Below are 21,794 nucleotides of genomic sequence, written 5' to 3'. Positions count from 1 at the left end.
GGTTATTCCAGAATACAAGAGTGGCTCAGCCTCAGTGAGTCAGGAGAGGAAACCCACAGGATCATCTACAGCAGAGGTCTGAAAACAATGGCCTACTGGCCAGCCACCTAGTTTCGTAATTTAAATATCAATATCTTCTGTAGCAGCTTTCAGCTACAATTGCAGAGTTGAGTCATTGCAACAAAGACCTCATGACCCCCAAGCCTAAAATACTTACTACCTGACCCTTTAAAAAAAATTTGCCAGCCCCTAGTTTATAAGATGCAAAACAAAAACAAAAAAAAATGGACATTTAAGAAGTTAGAATTTTTCATTTATTCTCAAATGAACCTCTCAGTGAATTAAAACGAAGCTTTCTTAGCATTATAAAGAATATTTTAAAGCAATAGTCAGCATTGTGTTTGACAGTATCAGGCTTTCTCCCTTCTGGGCTCTTGCACATATAGGTGCCTTTGCCAATAATTTTCATGTGACATAGACATAAAGAAGCAGTAAAGCAGGGTGGGTGAAGCCAGGACCCAGAAGCTAGACTGCCAGTGTTCAAATCCTGCCACACTCAGTGGTGTGACATTGGGTCACTACTTAACCTCTCTTGGACTCAATTATCTATAATGGAAAAATAATAGTGTCAATTTGACAGTTATTGTGAGGAATCAATGAGTCAGTATCAAGAGAGTGCTCAGAACTGTGCCTAGCACATAAATGCAGTGTAAGTGTTTCTTGCTCTTACTGATGATAGTAATATTGCTGTTGTTGCATGGACCTGGTTAGCTTCTTGGCCAAGAGCTAATCTCCTACAAACTGCTGGTGGGCACGGATGGCCACTATCATTCCAGAATGCAAATCGGCTGTACATTTCCATAGCCTAAAAGAACATGCACTTTGACACAGCAATCTTATTCCAGAACTCTATGCAAAGAAAGTAATCATTGATATGCATAAAGATTTTACTTCATTTAAAACAGTGAAAAATTGGAAGCAACTTAAGTATCCAACAATAAGGAACTGTTTGGATAAACAGTACATCCATATGATTAAACATTACACAACCTAAAAAGTGATGCTGGGAAAATATATTTACTGACATGAAAAGTTACTCACAACTGATGAGATTTATAAAGGGCTAAAAAATAACGTGATCTCATTTTAACAAAAGGACTAAACCCCAAATGTTCATAGTGGTACTCTGAATGGTAAAATTGTACACGTTTTATTCCTTTTATTTTGTATATAACTCAAAAATTTGTAATTTTTCATTGTATGCAAGTATTCCTTGCATAGCTTTAGAAATTAAAAATTTTTAAATAAAGAACAACAGCAAGATGCTTCAAAACACACTACCAATAAAGTGAAAAGACAACGCACAGAATGGGAGAAAACATTTGCAAATCATATATTTGATAAGGGATTTGTATCCAGAGTATATAGAGAACTCACAACTCAATAATAATAAAAAAAAACCATCCAGTTTTAAAATGGGCAATGGATTGAAGTTGACTTTCCCCAGAGAAAATATACAAATGGCCAATAGCACATGGAAAGATGCTCCACATCATTAGACATCACGGAAATGCAAATCAACACCTCAGTGAGAAACCACTTCTCACCTGCTAGAATGGCTATCATCATAAAGTCAGATCATAAGTGTTGGTGAAGATACGGAGAAATTAGAACCTTTGTACACTGCTGGTGAGGACATAAAGTGTTGCAGGCACTTTGAAAAACAGTTTGGCAGTTCCTCAAAACATTAAACATAGAGTTGCCATATGGCCTAGCAATTCCATTCCTAGGTATATATCCAAGAGAAATGAAAACTTATGTCTACACAAAAACTTGTACATGAATGTTCAAAGCAGCATTATTCATAATAGCTAAAGGGTAGAAAGACCTAAATATGAATCAACTGATGAGTAGATAAAGAAAATGTGATATATCCTTACACTGGCACATTATTTGGTAATAAAAAGGCAATGAAGAACTGATACATGTTATGACATAGATGAACCTAGAAAACCTTATGCTAAGTGAAAGAATTTAATCACAAAAGACTACGTACTGTAGGATTCCATTTATATGAAGTTCCAGAATAGGCAAATATATAGAAACAAAAAATATTTAGTGGTTGCCAGGGGCTGGGAGTGGTTGGAAGGGACTGCTCACTCCTTAGCCTCTCTAGGACTCCATTTATCTAATCTGTAATGGAAAAATAATAGCATAAGTTTGACAGTTATTATGAGGAATAAATGCTCTTCAGTACTTTTTTTTTTGTAGTTATAAGGATATTCTAAAATGGATTCTGGTCATGGTTGCACAACTCTGTCAATATACTACAAACCATTAAACTGTACACTTTAAATAAGAACCTGTATTCACATGGATTATCTCAATAAAGTTGCTAAAATTAAAAAGAACAAATGATCAAATACAACCATATAACATCAAACAAAAGAATAAAAGCAGGAATCTCAAGTGTTTCTTTCTAAGGAAATAAGAGTTCAATTTTTTTTTTAATAGAACAAGTTATTTACCACCAACGGGACCTAAATCTTACCATGCTCTGTTTTCCCCAAGTTCCCCTCTTGGCTACAATTCCCTCTTCCTTCAAAGTTCCAGGTGATGTCTGGTGGCTGCTGTTCCCCAGCAGACTCACAGCTGCTGAGACGAATGGCCTGTGACCTTCCTCCCGGCCACGCCAGCTGGCTGGCTGCTCAGTGACTTTTGCCCCCATTTTCTTCCTACATCCCACAGGTAAACCCTCTTCTAATCAATCACTCACACTTTTAACAGCAATTATGCATGTGACAGAATCATGATTTACATATTAACTAATATTTTCTTGGTCCTACAATGCTTTGTTTACCCCCTCGCCCTTTCCTTCTCCTAAACTCCTTGCGCCTCTCTTGTTCCATTGTACTTCTGGCCAATGCCACCTAGGGTTAAATCCAGCTCTTCTCCATTTCGCATCAGGTCCCCACAACCAAATGTGGCTGAAAAAAACCATGAAATCAGCTGCTGGGTCTCACACCAAGTTCCTGGCACAGCTTCAAGGAGCCCCAGTGCCACCCAGCACCCCATCTCACTTCCCTGGCCCTTTACTCGCCCCTTCTGATACCACCTGCCACACTCGCCCTCTCCCCAGCCCTCTAGCACCTCCTCCCTAGACTCATGCTCAGCCCATGTCCCTGCTTCCTTTCTCCTAGAAAGTAGAAGCAACCAGAAGAGACTTCCCCAAGCCCCCACCAGCACCCACGCCATGTGCTTACTTCCCTTCTGCTCCTGTGGGTGCTTGGCTTGTACCCCAACCCAAGGTCAACCTCTGCCCTCATGCCCGGGGCTCATCCCCTCTGGCCCATTCAAGGCCATCACTCCATGACTCTCCCCACCCTCTCCTGTGTCACCAACATCCCTCCCCTCTGGGTCATTCCAGTCGGCCTTCACACATGGGCACCAGTGCCCCACTATTCACCAAGAATATGTCTCTCTCTCTGCCCACATGTTCCCTTTTGGCTTCCACCTCATTACCTTCACCCCTTTACAGAAAAACTTCTAGAAAGAGTTGTCCATACTTATTGTCTCTAATTCTTATCTTTCCATTCTCTGTCCTCCTCAAAACATTCTTGTCAAGGTCACCAATGACTCAGACCTCAATAATCAATCCAGAAGCAGTATTTGGCAGAAGTGGTCACTCCTCTGTCCCTGAAGCATCTCCCCTCGCCTTGCAGAGCTCCACGGTCTGGAGCACCACAGTGTTGTCCTCCCACCTCACCAGCCACACCTGCACAGTCTTCTTTGCTGCCTCCTTCTTGTCACCCACGCTTTGGCCATCTGAGTGCCTCGGGGCTCAGTGCTTGAGCCCCTCCTCTCTATCCACTCTTGCTCCCTTGGGTTCTCCCTGGGTCTTAGCTCTTTAAATAGCACGTACGTTGATGAGTCCCACCTTGAGCTCTGTCCAGCCTGGATGCCTTCCCTGGACTCCAGCTGCCCATGTGACATCTCCCACTGGACACCTGATAGGCTTCTCAAAGGTAAGTCCAGATTCCTATCTCTGAACATCCCTGCTCAGTCTGCTTATCCCACACCCTTCCTCATATGAACAAATGGCAACTCTCTCCTTCCAGATGCTCAAGACAAAATCCCTGCAATCACCTTTGACTCCTGTTCCTCATGACCCTCATTCAATCCATCAGTCACTCCTGCTGGCACTACCTCCAGTGCATATTCAGAACCAGACCACTCTATCACTACCGCCCCAGTCCAGCCCCATCATCCCATGCAGGATGACTGCAGCAGTTTCCTAACTTGCCTCCCCACCTTTACCTTTGCTGTCCTGCTCCCTGAATCCATGCTCAACCCAACAACCATGTACATGGGATCCTGTCACCCTCTGTGCACATCCCTCCAGTGGTTTGTCAGCTCACCCAGAATAAAACTAAAGCCCTTGTAATAACTTCTAAAGTCTCTTATGGTTGAGCCTCCACACCTCCCTGATCTCACGTCCTTCCGCTTTCTTCCTCACTCATGCCACTGTAGCCAACAAGGCTTCCTGGTCCTGAACACTTGCAGCATCCTCATGTCCTTCCCCTGGCAGGAATGCTATTCCCCCGATAGATCCCTAAGCCACTTCCTCACTTCCTTCTTGTCTTGATTCCAGTGCAACCTCAGTCTCACCCTCGTTATTGTCCATATTGTAAATCACAACCCCCTCTCAACAATTCCTATTCCCCCTTCATTGCTTTTTCTCCACAGTGATTATTGCCATCTGATATCCAATAGATTTTACGTGGGTAATATTTGTTATATTAGTTAATTGTATCTCCTTCTCCATGAAGGCAGAGCCTTTTATCCTTTTTTTTTTTTTTTTTTTTTTGAGACAGAGTCTTGCTCTGTCACCCAGGCTGGAGTGCTGGAGTGCAGTGGTACTATCTCGGCTCACTGCAAGCTCTGCCTCCCAGGTTCAAGCGATTCTCCTGCCTCAGTCTCCCAAGTAGCTGGGATTACAGGTGTGTGCCACCACACCCAGCTAATTTTTGTTATTTTTAATAGAGACAGGGTTTCACCATGTTGGCCAGGCTGGTCTCAAACTCCTGGCCTCGAATGATCCACCCACCTCTGCCTCCCAAAGTGCTGGGATTACAGGCGTGAGCCACTGCACCAAACCCCGTTTACCTTTTGTAACACTCATAACCTCAATGCTTAGAACATTGCCTGAAACATAATTGCAGTTCTGTCAATATTTGATGGATACAGGAATGCCTCAACAGCAGAATGTGGGGAAAGAGGGGGTGATCCTTGGCTTTGAAGTTGACAAAGGCTGATCACATGCCATTAAAATAATACGCTTAAAAGAATGTTTTGTCCAGCCAGTTTTTCCCCATCATAGGCAAAATAAATGAAAGTGTAGAAGGAGAAAGGAAGCAAGAATTAGAGACTTGTGATAGTTTCTGATAAGGCACCGCACACCCTGCCTCCAGGTCAGCTCTAAAGTATATACGGAACAGACCCCTCCATAACTTTGGGGGTCCAGACAGCAGCAGCCACCCAAAAGTTGCCAGAGGAATTGGATGTGGGGCAGTTGACTGGAGATGGCTGCATGGGTGTCATGGGAGGCAGAGCCTAAGCCCTTGGAATTTCCCGTAGACCCCAGAGTGTCATGGGAGAGCTGCTTAATGGTGCCCCACTCCCTGTAGGGCTTGAAAGGTAGTGGAAAGAGAAAGAGCCAGGAAACCTAGAAGGATTTGGGGGCTGAAATGAGAAGATGCAATATGGCCTGTGTGCCCAGAAATCAGTGAGTCTCTAAATGTCAGAGTGGACACATACTGGTGACCAGGACTTCCTCCCTGTGGAGGTCAGGAGGTTATGGAAGCCCAACCCAGAATTCAGCTGCCTCCTGGGGTTAAGGAGGAAGACAAAAAGCCCAGACTACCTAAGTTTAAATCTAAAATGCTGAAGATTACCCGGATTTTTCTGCCATCAGGAAAAATGTGGGCTCAAAGGAGAGATTAAGTTGATTTACAGAAAAATAAAGTTCTATTTTTAACACACTCACAGATGTGACTTGAAAATATCATTCCTGCTATTTCACTAATCTGGCTTCTGATGGAGTTATTTCAAGCCCACTTCTCCCTTTTCTTCGCCAGAAAGTCCAGGAATAAGTTAGCACACCCATAAGAAAGAGCCCCACAAAAAAACAGGACAGCTATTCCATGTCTGAACTCAGAGGTGCCAAAGCCAACTAACCCTCTGATGTTAATGGAATCCCATATTCCAAAGCTCCAAAAGGGAAATAGTGGTATGTTTTCTCATTCCAAATGTGTTTTTTACCTCATTTTGCAACAGCAAAGTATCCAGTTTTGGAACATGGCAAGGAGGAAAAAGAAACACAAAAGGTTTGATATTTGAGGTGTCACCTTAGGCTTTAACAAGAAGTCTGGCCACTAAAACATCACACCCCCATGCTCAAGGTTCAAGGCCCCTTGTGCAGTCAGCCAACCCAGTAAGTCTGATCAAGGCATGGACTGGGAGCCTCTCCAGTTTCAGCTAATAGCCAACACACAGTTCCTGGGCAGCCAGAGCAAAATAGCAGAGATATGTTTCTCCAGTCTTGATCCAGTCTAATGAGCACCTTAATCCCCCTGAAGACCCAAATCAGTATGATACATTCCAAATATTTAATCTCCCATCAGCATTCAGTAGACCTAACACATTTCATAAATATGGGTAGAAAAACAGGCAACAATAATTCCTTTCTGTGAAGTCAGGAAGCAGGAGACAGGGGGCAGGTACAGAATTTGTTTTCTCTTCCCAGGATGACCAGTTGAATCAAAGAGAAAAATTTCTGGTCAAATCCGTTTGCCACCAAGGTTATAATGCTAAACCTTGGGTCACTATAGAGAACTATATGCCCAACTCTTAAAAAAAAAAAAAGTGGTCCATTATTGTTTATAATTTTAAGTAGGCCTTCATGCCTATGTCAACCCAGAGATAGACATCCTAGACTGTGCTGAAAGTAATTTCCCTCTTAGTACAAATCATCATCATCAAGATAATAACATAACAACCCAACACTGGGGTTACTGTAAGGCTCAGAGTAGATATCTACAAAGATATGCTGTAACCTGTAAAGTTTACCATGATTAATGTTCTTGGTGATATTACCAGTGTCATCAGTTTGATCTCCAGTACTGCTACCCTATAGCTCTACATCTGTATTACTGGAATCATGGTACAAAGGTTCCTCTAATTCTTTCACATCTTGAGATTTAGGAAATGGACTATTTAATCATGCACACATGAATAAACACATATGTAACATAAAAGTACTCATGCCTACATGTAGACCAGACAAACCCCCAGACATGCAAATACCCTGACTTCAAACCTACTCCACCCTCCATATACAAAATCACTCATGCCCCTCAAAGCCACATAGACATATGCCCACAGCCAGCCACCGTGTTGATTCAGCAGAACTCCACACACTCATAACATAAGTCACTTAATTATTTCTACAAGTGGAACACTGGGCTTTCAACCTCTTGTAGACACTCCCTGTAGTCCAGCCTCCTAGTCTGTGGAGGGGATCATTACTCCGCTTACTCTGATTTCTGGATCAGCAGAGGTGGGAAAGAAGTGAAGACTTTTAACCAAAGTGCTGAATTGCTTCCAAAGGCCCAGAGACTACATGGGCCTGAAATCCAGTAAAGTCAAACAGATGGCAAGGGGACCTGATCACTTGACTATTGGCCTGCTCCGGATGGGGGACTCACAGAGTGTCGGGGAACTGTGGGGAACCCCAGGTTGCTGATGTTTTCTCAATTCAGGATCCAGGGATCTATCCCCCAAGATAGATCCTTGGGGGCCCATGCCTGGATTCTGTGAGGGCACCATAACCCCATACAACTATGCAGAAAGCCTAGAGGAATGGAACCTAGACAGTAGGTGAATGAAAGAAGCTTCCATCAGACTCTTCAAACATACGAAGAAAGCAACAAAACATCACTAATTCAGAATCTATGACAATTCCAATAGGGCCTGGGCAGCATACCTTACCTTCCTTCTGCTTATGTATACAATTTTGCTTAACAAGAGTTCCAACTACTCAAGAGAAAAACTATTTTTGAAGGCCTTCCCAAGACTACAGAAGCATTCATCAAGCTACAGACACTAATATTAGCTCTCCTAAATTCAATTTTAAGAGGATTTGAGGGGAGCCTACTATGTGCCAAAGTCAACCTACTTTCTAGTTACTGTGTGCATTTTCATACACAAAATCACATTACTTTTCAAATATTTTATATTTTGAACTTGTTGTTAATTTGCTCTGATTTCCCTGTGCCTTGCTTAATGTAGACAAGAGTTAAAGACAAAAGGTGGGTTAATAAGCTTCACCAAGCACACTCAGAGGGGTCTTGTGCTCAGCAGTGAGCACTGCACCGACTTCCAAGCACTATTTTGACCCAGGCTAGGGAGTAGACAGTGCATAGGACCAACAGGGAGAGGAAGACATCAAATTAGACCTCAGAGAGAGTTGCCTATGCTGTAGATTTCCTAGGGAAGCTGAGAACACCCCTCTAGGAAGAGATGAGTGTTTTTTCTTTAGATGGGAAAACAGATCCCTCTTGGACCAGGGGAAAGACCCCTTGGGGCAGGGGGTGGTGGAGGGGTTATGTCAGGATGAGGTGGAGGCAAGGAGGGCTGGATGGTGGGAGCCAGGGCCTCCTCCTCCCTGATGGAGCCCTGAAGTTTGCCAGACAAGTTTCACCCCAGGCTGTCCCCCCTGCAGTGTGCAGCGAGGGAGGAGGGGTGCACCCCCGAGGAGACCACAGGAATGCCAAGCAGGGAAAAGGCGCCCCGAGCCAAGGGCTCCGGCAACAAGGATCCAATATCGGAGGGTGACTCCAGCCCCCGTAACAGGAGAGACCGTGAAGTATGTGCTCTGCTTCCCAACCAGCAAACACAGCAAATAACCAATTACTCCAAATAGCTAACAGATTTCGGCTCTGATTCCCTCCCCTCGTCTCCCCTGTGCTTTCACTTGTCATTTGATGGGCGATTTGTATTTGCTCTGAGAAAATGAGAGAAAGAATGAGTCACAAAGGAAGGTCCAGATTACACCAGTGACGGGCATCAAACCTCCTAATCAGAACTAATGGGAGTGGGGGGAGGCCAGGCTGCACTGGCAACACTTCTGAACGAGTGATATTTTTAAAGAAGTACAGTTACTTTCAAGCACATACAGTAATTCTTGCTAAACCAATATTGCCAAATACATGTCCTTAGGAAACCTACTTTAAGGAAAAGATAAGTGTCTTCCTAATTAGCACATCTGATATGTACAAAAGTACAGGTAAAACCATGAATGTTATTAAAGTTAAAATACTCCCTCTAACTCTCCAGTTCAGAGGTGCAACCATGAAGTTCAGAGACAAACTGCCTTGGATGCCTTCTGAAAATGCTTCCTCACTTGGGAGCCACGCCCTGTAATTGATTCCTTTGCTCAGAAAACCTTTGCTTCAAAGTCTTGGAATAATTTGTTGTCAGTACTCATGAGCTGCAATAAGGCATCCCACATCCCCCCACAACCTGGAATTAAGGGAAATAGGGCTGCCCTTGGAGAATTAGACCATGAAATAACTTCATAGTCAGTGAGAGCAAGGAGAGGCAAAGTCACCTCAACAGGGAAGAATGCCGCCTACCCTAAGACTTAACCATAAGTGGGGAGAACGTATTAATCCAGAGAAAAAGCATATTCATGAAGAAAGGTACTAATCAGGCCTGAAGAACAGGCAAAGAGGAGTAAGGGGTAAACACTGACAGGTGTCCACACCAGCACCATCAGGGGAAAGGGGGCCTATGCTTAGGGACTAAAGCTGCCCCTACCTTTGGAGATGGATGTGTCAGGCCATCTTGGTCAGCTGGCACTAAAGTTCAAATTATAGAACTCTTTCTCTCCTCATTCTGATTTCTCACTCTTAATCACAATTTGGCTTCCCACTCACTGAACTTATAGGAGACTATTCGCTGGACCAGCCACCAAGGTCACATGCCCCAGGTAGGTATATTTCTCATGTAAGTTTACACAGATGCTAGCTGTGAGAAAATTGACCCAACAGGTGTCTGAACCCACAAGGTTAAGGATTCACTCAGCCAAAACTGTAGAAACTTTCCTAAAGTAACACCCTGCCTGGTGGGCCTGGTAGGAAAGGGTCAACTCTCCTTTACTTAAGAAATTCCTCTATAGAAGTTCATTGGTAGGGACAGCAGCTCTGGCCCTCCGGCCTACCCTAGCTAACCCCTGACTACCATAACAAACATAGGAAATAAACTCTTCAGCCCAGAAGAATAGCCCCATGTCGCTGCCTCTGATCCTAGTTTCCTTCTTACTTATCCCACCCTGCTGGATTTCTAACCAGCAAAGTGAAACTATTGCAAATCTAAACTATTTCCTTCTTCCTTTTGTCTGAGTTTGAGATTAGAAGGGGCCATGAATTTATGGAAAGAATCTAGCTGAGCTCCCAGTATTTGACAAGAAAGGACTTCCCTCTGTAAGGATAAACACAAGGCAAAAAAAAGAGAAGATATTAAGGGCAAAAGAAGGAGAGCAATCTGAAGACAAAGACAAATGTCTCCCAATGCTCTTAAAGAGTTGAGTAAAAAGCAGAAGAAAACAAATGGCTCATGTATATTCATAGGAAGTCTTAAGAGGAAACTGCAAACAAGAAATTAGAGTACACAACCCTGAAGGAGATAAACCTGCATGATGAAAACCATGACTTCAAATTTAAACCTCTAATAAAGGCATTGATTTCCAGCAAAATGACAAATTAGGCAACCGGAGAAACCCTCCAAGTAAGAACACCTAAATTAACAGATAAGATACTTCTAAAATCCATTTTAAATGCATGACTGAGCTGATAGGAATGTAAAGAAAATCCTTAAGGGCAAATGAGAAAGGAAGAATCCAGAGTAATAAGGAGCCAAAATGCATACTAACTAGGGGACCCAAAAAGCCACACACTGAACATTTAGTTTTAAGTGAATTTGGGTTTATAGTGTCTACAGACATCTGGTAAAAGTAAACACATATCCTCTCTAAAAGAATGTGACTTCCACACAGGCCCCAAAGAATTCTCAGATAAAGTTCCAAGGAACATGGTTCACAATCAAACACATAAGGAACTAGGCACCATGAGCAAGAGCCAGCTAGAGCCAACCAATTGCAGAATCAGGAAACAGAAGTCAGAGTAGTCAGAAATAGGACTTTAAGGAAAAACTGTTTAAATAAATAAAAGGCATTAAAGTATGCCAAACGGACAGGAGACCTTCAAAAATAAACAAGCAGATTAGGGGAATAAAACTTTTAGAAATAAAAATATAGTACTTAAGACTGAAAACTCAATAGATAGGGTAAAATACCAGATTAGAAACTGCTAAAGATCGAGTGAACTAGAAGATACACCTTCAGAAATTAGCCAGAGTGCAACCCAAAGAAATAAATAATATGAAAGAATGTTTAACAGACATGAAGAATAGAGGAAGTCCATTATATATCCAATCAGAGTTCCAGAAATGATGGGAGAATGGAATCTGTAACATTTGAAGAGATAATGGTGGAGAATTGCTCAGAATGAATAAAAACAATATCTTTTAAAAATTAAATTAAACTAATTTTATTTTTTTAATTTTCTTTTTTTTTCAGACAGGGTCTCACTCTGTGGGCCAGGCTGGAGTGCAGTGACACAATCATGGCTCACTGCAGCCTTAACCTCCTGGGCTCAAGCGATTGTCCCGCCTCACTTTCTCAAGTAGCTGGGACTATAGGTATGCACCACCACAGCTAGCTAATTTTTTGTATTTTTTGTAGAGACGGGGTTTCACTACATTGCCCAGATTGGTCTTGAACTCATGGGCTCAATGATCTGCCTGCCCCAGCCTCCCAAAGTGCTGGGATTACAGGCATGAGCCACTGCACCCAGCCAAAACTAAACTTAACTTCAAAACAAAAATTTTTTAAGTCCTCAGATTTAAGAAAACAATAGCACAATGGAAGTCAGAAGAGAGTGCTGACAGAAAATAACTATTAGTGAAACTATTATTTCCAAAATAAGGGTGAAAAAATATTTTCAGTCAATTAAAAATTGAGAAAGTTTATAATGAACTGACCTCAATTATAGGAATTTCAATAGGCCCTACTTCAGGAAGAAGACGACTGATATTTAAAAAAAAAAAAAAAAGTAAATGGGAATATAGCTAAAAGAAAAAATGATTACTTAAAATATAATAGTGCTTTAAAAAGGTAGGTAAAAAAGATAAAACTAAAATAGTGTACAAAAGTTTGCAAATTGATAGATGATTGGAGCTAAAGCAGTCTAAGTTCCTTGTAATATTCTGGAGGAAGATATAAACACCAATTAAATTTAGACTTTGCAAAAAGTTAAATATGCATGTTAAAATTTCTATACTAATCACTAAAGAAATAGAAACAATACATAGTTTTGAAACTAAAAAGAAGAGGAGGGATGGAAAAAAGAGGGGAATATTTTAATCAAAAAAAAAAAGGGCTGATAGAGATACGAAATAAGATGGCAGAAACAAATTCAAATATATTAGTAAAGATTGTAAGAATGGATTAACCGCAAATAGAATCTATCTATTTGCTGGTCACAGGACAGATAGCTAAAATTTAAAGACAGAAAAGTTGAAAGTAACAAGATGGAAAAAGCTATACAAGGAAAATACTAACCAAAGGAAAGCTGGGGTAGCTATATTAACATGAACAAAACAGACTTTAAGAAAAACTCTCATTAGCAGAGATTTTAAAAGACAGAGATGGGCAGAGGCTTGCTACATATTGTTAAAAAATTCAATTCCCCAGAAGATATAAGAATTCTCGGCCGGGCGCGGTGGCTCAAGCCTGTAATCCCAGCACTTTGGGAGGCCGAGACGGGCGGATCACGAGGTCAGGAGATCGAGACCATCCTGGCGAACACGGTGAAACCCCCTCTCTACTAAAAAATACAAAAAAAAAAAAACTAGCCGGGCGAGGTGGCGGGCGCCTGTAGTCGCAGCTACTCAGGAGGCTGAGGCAGGAGAATGGCGTGAACCCGGGAGGCAGGGCTTGCAGTGAGCCGAGATCCGGTCACTGCACTCCAGCCTGGGCGACAGATCGAGACTCCGTCTCAAAAAAAAAAAAAAAAAAAGAATTCTCTATAGAGAGAGAAAAAATATAGAGATCATCAAATATATAAAAGTAGGTGGAATTATAAGGAGAAATTGACAAATGTCACATCAAAGCAAAATATTTTCATATCTCGCTCAGAAATTGATAAACCACCACAGACACAAAAATCAGAAGAAGTACAGATTTTAATAACAATTAACAAGCCTGTTCTAAATGCACATTAAATATATAAGACATCTGGACAATACACATTCTTTTCAAGCACACACAGGACAGTTACAGATTTACACTAGACCATAAAGCAAGTGTCAGGCCGTTTCTAAGTATTGAATCAGACTTAGACCACACAGACTACATTCTCTGGACAACAGAGACCATTCCAGTTAACCTAGAAATCAATAACAAAAGATAACTTAAAATATAAGTTAGTAACTTCCAAAAATCATGTTTTTAGATAACTTAGGTGTCAAAAAGAAATAATAAAAATCCAAAAATACTCAGAATGGGAAATAACAAAAATATTAGTTGTCAGAACCTACAGGATGCATAAAGCAGCAGTGACAGGAAATTTTATAGCCTTAAATGTTTACATAGAAGTTAAAATATAATAAACTCCCCCAAAATAGAAGGAAGAAAAGAAATAAAATGGAAGGAATAAAATAGAAGAAAAGAAGTGAATAAATTATATAATAAGGAAATAATAGAGAAGATCAACTAAAAATTCTTTGAATAGACTGAAAAAAATCTGACAAATTCTGGCAAGAATAATAAAATATAATCTTGAGAATGAAAGGAGGCATAAATAGAGGGAGAAGAAATTCTTTTTGAAAAATTAAGAGATCATAAAAAATGTTACACCAATATTTTTAGGAAGAAATAGATAATTCCTAGAAAATTTAAATCACCAAAAGTCACTCACATAGAAAGAGAAAATCTCAAAGGTCCTATAAACATTTTTTAAAGTTGCATCAGCAGTTTAAAATATTCCCAAAAAGAATACTAAGTCTAGACAGTTTTATGAGTGAATCTACCAAACATTTAGGCAATGGATAATGTTAATCTTATGGCTTACACAACAGAGGTCATTTTATAAGATTAGTATTATCTAGATACCAAAACATAAAAATAATAGTATGAAAAAGGAAAACTTTAAGCCAATATCACTCCAAAAAAATGATGCAAAAAAAAAATCCTAAACTTAACATTTGCAAACTGAGTCCAGCAAGGCAGAAAAAAAGATAATATATCATGATCAGATTAGATTGTTTCAGAAACGCAAAGTTGTTTAAGTACTAATATAGATATATTTATTAGTGTATATTAAGTTCTCTAAATCTGAAATTCCTGTTATATTTTAGATATCTTGGGTTATCTAATTAACATATACATTAATATATTATATCATATAATTATGTATTATATATTAATGTAATTCATTGCATTAACAGGTTAAAGGAGCAAAATTATATGATCACTTCAATGGATACCTTAAAAACATTCAATAAAATTTAACAACATTCATGAAAAAAACAGCTAACTAGTAAGGTTCTAACAGGTAACTAGGTTCACCTGATAATTTTAACGCTCAGTGGTAAAACATAAAAACATTCATTTTTAAATTAGGAGCAGAAAAGAATACGCTCTATAACCAAGTACATACAACATCAGCTGAAGGTTCTAGTCAATGGCAATAAGACGAGAAAATAAAATTTAAAAGTAAAAGAAATATAGACAGAAGAATTAAAATTGTGATTAACCACAAATTATATGATTGACTCCACAGAAAATCCAGGAGAATTCTCAAACCAGTATAATTCATAAGAGATTTTAGTGAAGTTTCTGGATATAAGATCTGTATATGAGAATTGATTTCATTTATATACAAGCAAAAACCAATTAGAAAATATACCTTTAAAAATTCAAGTAAAGAGAACAATAATGCATAAAATTGCTAGAACTAAATATAATAAAAGTTGTACTAGACTTTTTTGGATAAAATTATAAAAATTCATTAAATTACCATTAAAAAAGGCCTAAATAAATGGAAAGATATATAATGTTCATGGTTAAAAGGCAATATAATAAAAATGTCTGCTTTCCCCCAAATTGATCCAGAAAGTCACTATAACTCTATCACAAATCTCAACTTTTTTTTAAGTTGAAAAACTGATTCTAAAACTGAAGTGGAAAAGCAAAAGACTAGAATAGCAATGGTGTTTCCGAACATGAACAAAGTACTTCCTTATCAGAGATCAAGACTTATTAGAAAGCTATAGTAAATAAGATAGTGAAATGGCCCAGGGAAAGACAAATAGACCAATGGAACAGAATAGAGAGCCCACAAATAGCCCACACTTACATGGAAACTCAACAAATGACACAGCTGTCACTGTAGGTCAATGAGAAAGGACAGGTCATTCTATGATGATACTAATTCATTGGTTAGTTATATGAGAAAAAAATCTCTACCTCACAGTTAACACACACGCAAAATCAATTCCAGGTGAAATAAATACTTAAGAGTGAAAAGCAAAACTTTAGAATTTTTAGAATATAGACAAATATCTACCTTTAACAGTCTTTTCTAAACAAGAGAGAGAGAAAGATAAACTGATAACCCAAGATATCTAGAATATATATAATAGGAATTCCAGATTGAGAGCGCTTAAAAATGATTTTAATGTAGAAATTAAAGAAAACAATCTATTATAATATCAGCAGAATTTTTAAGGAGCTGGTTCTTTGGATGGAAAACAGCTATAAAATACATGAAATTATATGAAGCCTAATAAAAAAGGAAAATAACACAAATACATAAAATTAAGAATAAAGATGAAAACAGAATAGATACAAAGCTTTTATTATAGTAATATGTACAAATTTATACCAATGTTAACAGGCAGTATGTGATGACATCTCAGCTACCAAATTGATTGAAGAAGTACAAAATGATCAAAGAATCCCCTCCCAGAAAATGTGTTGAGCCCAGTTTTACAAATGCATACAAGACAGTTGCATCGTATACAATTATATAAGATATGCATTCCTGAAACTCTTCTATAATTCAAAACATATAACATAACACCACTTTAGAGAAAAAATCATGGCTATCCTGTATTAGCTACATAGATACAATTTCACCACCTTTTAAATTACATGATTGTCAGTCTTTTTTTTTTTTAATTTAGGTTTCCTACTATTATACATTTTGTACATAAAGCCAAACTATTGGAATATTTGTATCATATCATTTCCAAACTGCATAATTTAAGTTCATAAACAGTGTCTCTAGTGTATTTTGGGGCCTTTCAGCAACAATAATTATCATGCCACAGAGCCTGTTTAAGAGCACAGAAAGTAGAAGCACACCTGAAAAGGAGTTTAAGGGACTAGTATAACCCTGACATCAAAGTGTAACAAAGACACTTTGAAAATAATACTTACTAATAGAGACGTAAAAATCCTAAGTAGTAGCAAATCTAACTCAATAATGTATAATAGAAGCTCTCCTTAAAACTTCTTCTTAGCCAGGATTAACAAATTGCTGTCTGTCCTGTCTGCAACAATCTGCCTGAGGTCCAGAACCACTGACTGTCCACAGCTGTTCTAGGATGCCCACTGCAGCTCCAGAAGATGAGCTGGGTGTTTGCCATCAGTCAACTATGCTTCCTCCAAGACCTCTTTATGGCAGTTGTACTAATAGAGTAATTGGATAAACAAAGTATACACTTAAAAACACATAGAATTTGGATACAAAAAGGAAGGGCATTGTATCCATGAAAACTAATTTAAGGCTTTTGTGTTTTGGTGGAGTTGTTTGTTGCAACAAGGTCTCACTTTGTCACCCAGGCTAGAGTGCAGTGATGCTATCACGGCTCACTACAACCTCCTCCTCCAGGGCTCAAGCAATCTTCCCACCTCAGCCTCCTGAATAGCTGGGACTACAGGCATGTGCCATCACACCTGGCCAATTTTTGTATTTTCTGTAGGGACAGGGTTTCACTATGCTGCCCAGGCTGATCTCAAACTCCAAGGCTCAAGCAATTTGCCTATCTCGGCCTCCCAAAGTGCTGGATTACAGGCGAGAGCCACCACACCTGGCTTGCTTTTGATTTTTTTTTTAAGTGAGGACTATCAAGTACAAGTGAGATAACATAAAAGGTGGAAGGGCATCTTAAACTCTAAGAGGACTCCACACTCAGATTTTTTTTTTTTTTTTTTTTTTTGCAAGTATCATTACGTTCTCACCAAACTTTAATAAACCTAAAACTAAAAATCCTAGATAATGCATTTTGGATATGATTTATACCAAAAGGATGACATGACACACAAGTCAGCACATCCAAATTCAAAAAGAGGGCATGGCACATGTCAAATGATTGACAAATAAAGTTAAATGGATATGGTTAAAAACAAAATGTTTGTGGTACTTTTTTTTTTTTTTTTTTTTTTTTTTTTTTTTTTTTTTTTTTTTTTTGAGACGGAGTCTCACTCTGTCGCCCAGGCTGGAGTGCAGTGGCGCAATCTCGGCTCACTGCAAGCTCCGCCTCCTGGGTTCACGCCATTCTTCTGCCTCAGCCTCCCGAGTAGCTGGGACTACAGGCGCCCACCACCACGCCCGGCTAATTTTTTGTATTTTTAGTAGAGATGGGGTTTCACCGTGTTAGCCAGGATGGCGTCGATCTCCTGACCTCAAGATCCGCCCGCCTTGGCCTCCCAAAGTGCTGGGATTACAGGCAAGAGCCACTACACCTGGCCTGTTTGTGGTACATTTGTATGACTTTTAATAAGCCCCTATTTAATCAACTTTTTCAATTAGCCAATCAACTACCTGTCTTGACTGCATTGGATAAGGTGGCTGCAACTGTAGTAAACTACAATACCATGACCAATTGACCGATTTGGGTTTACCCCAGGAATATAGCACAATAATACACCATATTAACAGACAATGGAAAATAAAATCATCATCTTAATAAATGCCAAATGACATTTGAGAGAATTAAACTTTCATGCCTAATTTTTAAGCTATTAATAAACTAACAATCAGCTGGGTACGGTGGCTCACGCCTATAATCCCAGCACTTTGGGAAGCCAGGGAGGGTGGATCACTTGAGGTCAGGAGTTCAAGATCAGCCTGGCCAACATGGTGAAACCCTGTCTCTACAAAAATACAAAAATTAACAAAGCGCGGTGGTGGGCACCTGAAATCCCAGCTACTCAGGAGGCTAAGGCAAGAGAATTGCTTGAACCCAGGAGGTAGAGGTTGCAGTGAGCCAAGACAATACCACTGTAGTCCAACCTGGGCAATGGAGCGAGACTCCATCTCAAAAACAATAAATAAACAAACAAACAAACAATAAAGGACACAACCTTGCCAAAATCAAATATCTGTCTGAAACCATCAATAATTATCCTAATTAATGGAAATCTGGCAGAGGCATTCTCATTAGAATGAATGACTAAATAAGTCTGCTCAGCAGCATCTCAAATATCAAATGGTATTTGGAAAAAGGAATAAGCCATTATTATTAGAAAGAAACTAACATGTTTATCATTATTTGAAGAAAACGATCTTACCTACTTGGAAAACCAAACAGAATCAAAGAACAATAGTCGGAACTAATAAATGGGGCTTTAAAAAGAGTCAGTTCCAAAGTAAATATACAAAAATATTATTTTCCTATATTCTAGCAATAGTTTGACAAAGTCATAAGAAAAACAGATATTCCATTTAGAACAGCACCAAAGACCATAAAATGCCTGGGAATACACTTTAACAAGAAATGGCCTGAACAGGTGTACCTGGGGGTAACAAAACAAAACAAAACAAAAAAACAGAAAGAAATCATCTGGATGGACATATATAAAGTAAACTAAAATAAGTCCTTTAAGGGACAAAAGAAGACAATAGGAGAAATAAACGAACTAAATGGCAAATGATACGTAGTTAAAAGTTCATATGACATGCAGCCATATCTTTAAAGAATACAAGAATAGGCTGGGTGTGGTGGCTCATGCCTGTAATCCCAGCACTTTGGGAGGCCGAGGCGGGCAGATCATGAGGCCAGGAGTTCGAGAACAGGATGACTAACATGGTAAAACCCCGTCTCTACTAAAAATACAAAAAATTAGCCAGGCATGGTGGTGCACACCTGTAGTCCCAGCTACTCAGGAGGCTGAAGCAGGAGAATTGCTTGAACCCGGCAGGTGGAGGTTGCAGTGAGCCAAGATCACGCCACTGCATTCTAGCCTGGGCAACAAAGGAACACTCTGCCTCAAAAAATACATATATATAATATATAGTATATATTATATACATTATATATTATATGCATTATATATTATATAATATACATTATATAACATATAATATATACACACAAATATGGAAAAATATTCATATATACTTTTAAATTTAAAAAATCCAAATTATAAAAAAACTATGATCCCAATTTTGTTTTTAAAAAGTATTCATGTGAGCTTAAAAGACATCTAAAAAATGAAGGCACATCAAAATCCTAACAGTGCCTATCATTAACTGGTAGGAATAAAAGTGGTTTTAACTTCCTGCTTGACACTTTTTGTGTTTTCCATATTTTATTTAAAAAAAGATAAATCAGAAAAAATACATATCTATATCGATAGCCTCCTTCTAGAAGTTCATGAGACCCCCAGTACAGCAGTGCCTCCTCTTGACACCATAAGTAGAATGTAACTCACTGCCTTTGGCAAGTTCTGTCTCTTACGCCACCCTCCACAGGTCAGGCGCACATGCTGAAGGCCAGACACCAAAGTCATCTTCCTAGAGGGACCCACAGCCCAGAAAGATGACACCTAGGGAATCTACTCAGGCAAGCAGAAAGGAGCCCTGCCAGAAACTGCAGGAGCAGACTGTTGGCCCAAGCAGACCTCTTAGCACCCAAGGGGGCCAGCCAGGTTTCCTCGGTCACACGCCCCCTTCACACATCAGGGAGGAGCACAGAAAGTCAGCCTGCCGTCTGAGGTCCCGCGCCCAGAAGAGGCTTCTGGGGTCCCACACTCCAGAAGTCAGAGTCTAATCGAGAGGTTTCCCTGCCTCCACTGGCCCATGCAGCCCCACCTAAGCCCCCAGTCCTCACACAGGTAAATAAGGTAAATCCCAGGAAGTAACCTAGGGGTGTCCATTTCTGAGCATCTACTCCATAGCTTTCTCTCACTCCTCCTTTACAGTGAGGCAAAGATAGGTGACTTTCCTGCTAGGGTTCAGGAAATACCTCCTTTCTTCCCTCCCACTCTTCCCTCCCGTTTCCCTCCTAACCCCCTGCCCCCACCCCCACAAGGGAACACAAGGAGCCCACAAATAAGTAAACAATACATACATGAGGACTGGATGGAGGAGAAGCCGTGTTAGTAGGGGCCAAGCTCGACAGACCGTCTGCAAGCTACAAATGAAACATGCTGGTTAGCAACGGGATTAGAGAATCCACTTTAGGGAAGGCTTGACAGTCCCCAGGAGGTAGTGCTCTCTGACCAGGCACCCTCTGCTCTTCCTCCAGGGAGAACATGTGCTTTGGAGTTGGACAAGCCTGGCTCCAACACCTCACCAGATGTGTGACTTTGGACAAGCCCCTTGACCTCTCTGAATCAGCGTCCTATCTGGAGAATGGGTCCAAAGCCCACCTCACAAGGCGACAGTGAGTACGAATGAGATGAAGGCTGGGCACGTCCAGCACAAGGCAAGGCACGTGGAAGGAGCTCAGCCAATGCCTGACTCCTGCCCACTCTCTCACATGTCCTCCCTCCCTCTCCAAAATCTGCCTACTTCAGGGACACTCCAACTCCCCAGCATCCTAACCACTGAGCCACACTAACACTGCAGGGCATGGTTCCTAAGCTACAGCAGGTTACTCAGTGTTCCCTCCTCCAGGACAAGAACCAGGGCATCATATGTCTTCTCCAAAGCCTGACATCAGTGGGGACTTTAGGAGTCTTACAGTCCAACCTCCACTCCATGCTACAAATCACTTTCTGCATCTTTTTCTGAGCATCAGCTCCTTGCCTGCAATCTCCCAGTACTGTGAATCAATATTTCATAATGTTCACCTTAAGAAATCCCTGCGCTGCAGCCTAAGGAGGGCCTCGGGGCTCAGGGCTGAAGGCAGGGAGACATGGTCAGAGGCCACTGCGATACTCTAGGAGAAGGGAATGGGGCTCTGGGTGGATGAGTACCAGGCTAGCAAGTGGGCAAGCTGAGAAGATGCATGCTAGGCAGAGGGAATCGCAAGCGCAAAGGTGGAGCGGAAGAAAGAAGCACAGCGCCTTCGAGAAAGAGCAAAGGGGTCAGGAGGGTAGGTGCTGGGGAGCAGCCAGCTGGGACCCAGAGCTGCCGGGGCTAGCTCCTCATCCTCTAAGCCTCGAGCTGGGGACTCTGGGAGGACTCCAAAGGGCCAAACCCCAGGCTGCCCTGCCTTCCTCAGCACGAAGATTCTGGGAGACACTCCCCCGATGCCCACAGAAACCCATGGAAGGTGAAGCCCTGCTGGGCCCAGGAGGGGTGTTTGGGAACTGGGATCCCTCCCTGCTCTGTGAAAAGACACATCACTGAGGGGCCACTCAGGGTTGTTCAGAGCCA

The 21,794-nt window shown here is 40.7% G+C and overlaps 1 protein-coding gene across 16 annotated transcripts in view; it reads right to left on the bottom strand.

Moving 5' to 3' along the window:
- Nucleotides 1-21,794, bottom strand: part of DYSF (dysferlin) — a 231,439-nt gene that overhangs the window by 44,819 nt on the left and 164,826 nt on the right. For 8 of the 16 annotated variants that reach the window (XM_021924952.2, XM_021924956.2, XM_021924959.2 and 5 more), the window contains one exon: nucleotides 20,542-20,604. The exons of the other annotated variants lie outside the window; for them this stretch is intronic. In XM_021924952.2, coding sequence (XP_021780644.2) covers nucleotides 20,542-20,604 — 63 coding nt within the window. The remainder of the gene's footprint in view (nucleotides 1-20,541; nucleotides 20,605-21,794) is intronic. 16 annotated transcript variants of the gene reach the window in all.

This window comes from Papio anubis, chromosome 14 (genome assembly GCF_008728515.1).
Source record: "Papio anubis isolate 15944 chromosome 14, Panubis1.0, whole genome shotgun sequence".
In the NCBI taxonomy this organism is placed as follows: domain Eukaryota; kingdom Metazoa; phylum Chordata; class Mammalia; order Primates; family Cercopithecidae; genus Papio; species Papio anubis.
This window is presented reverse-complemented; position numbering and strand designations above follow the sequence as displayed.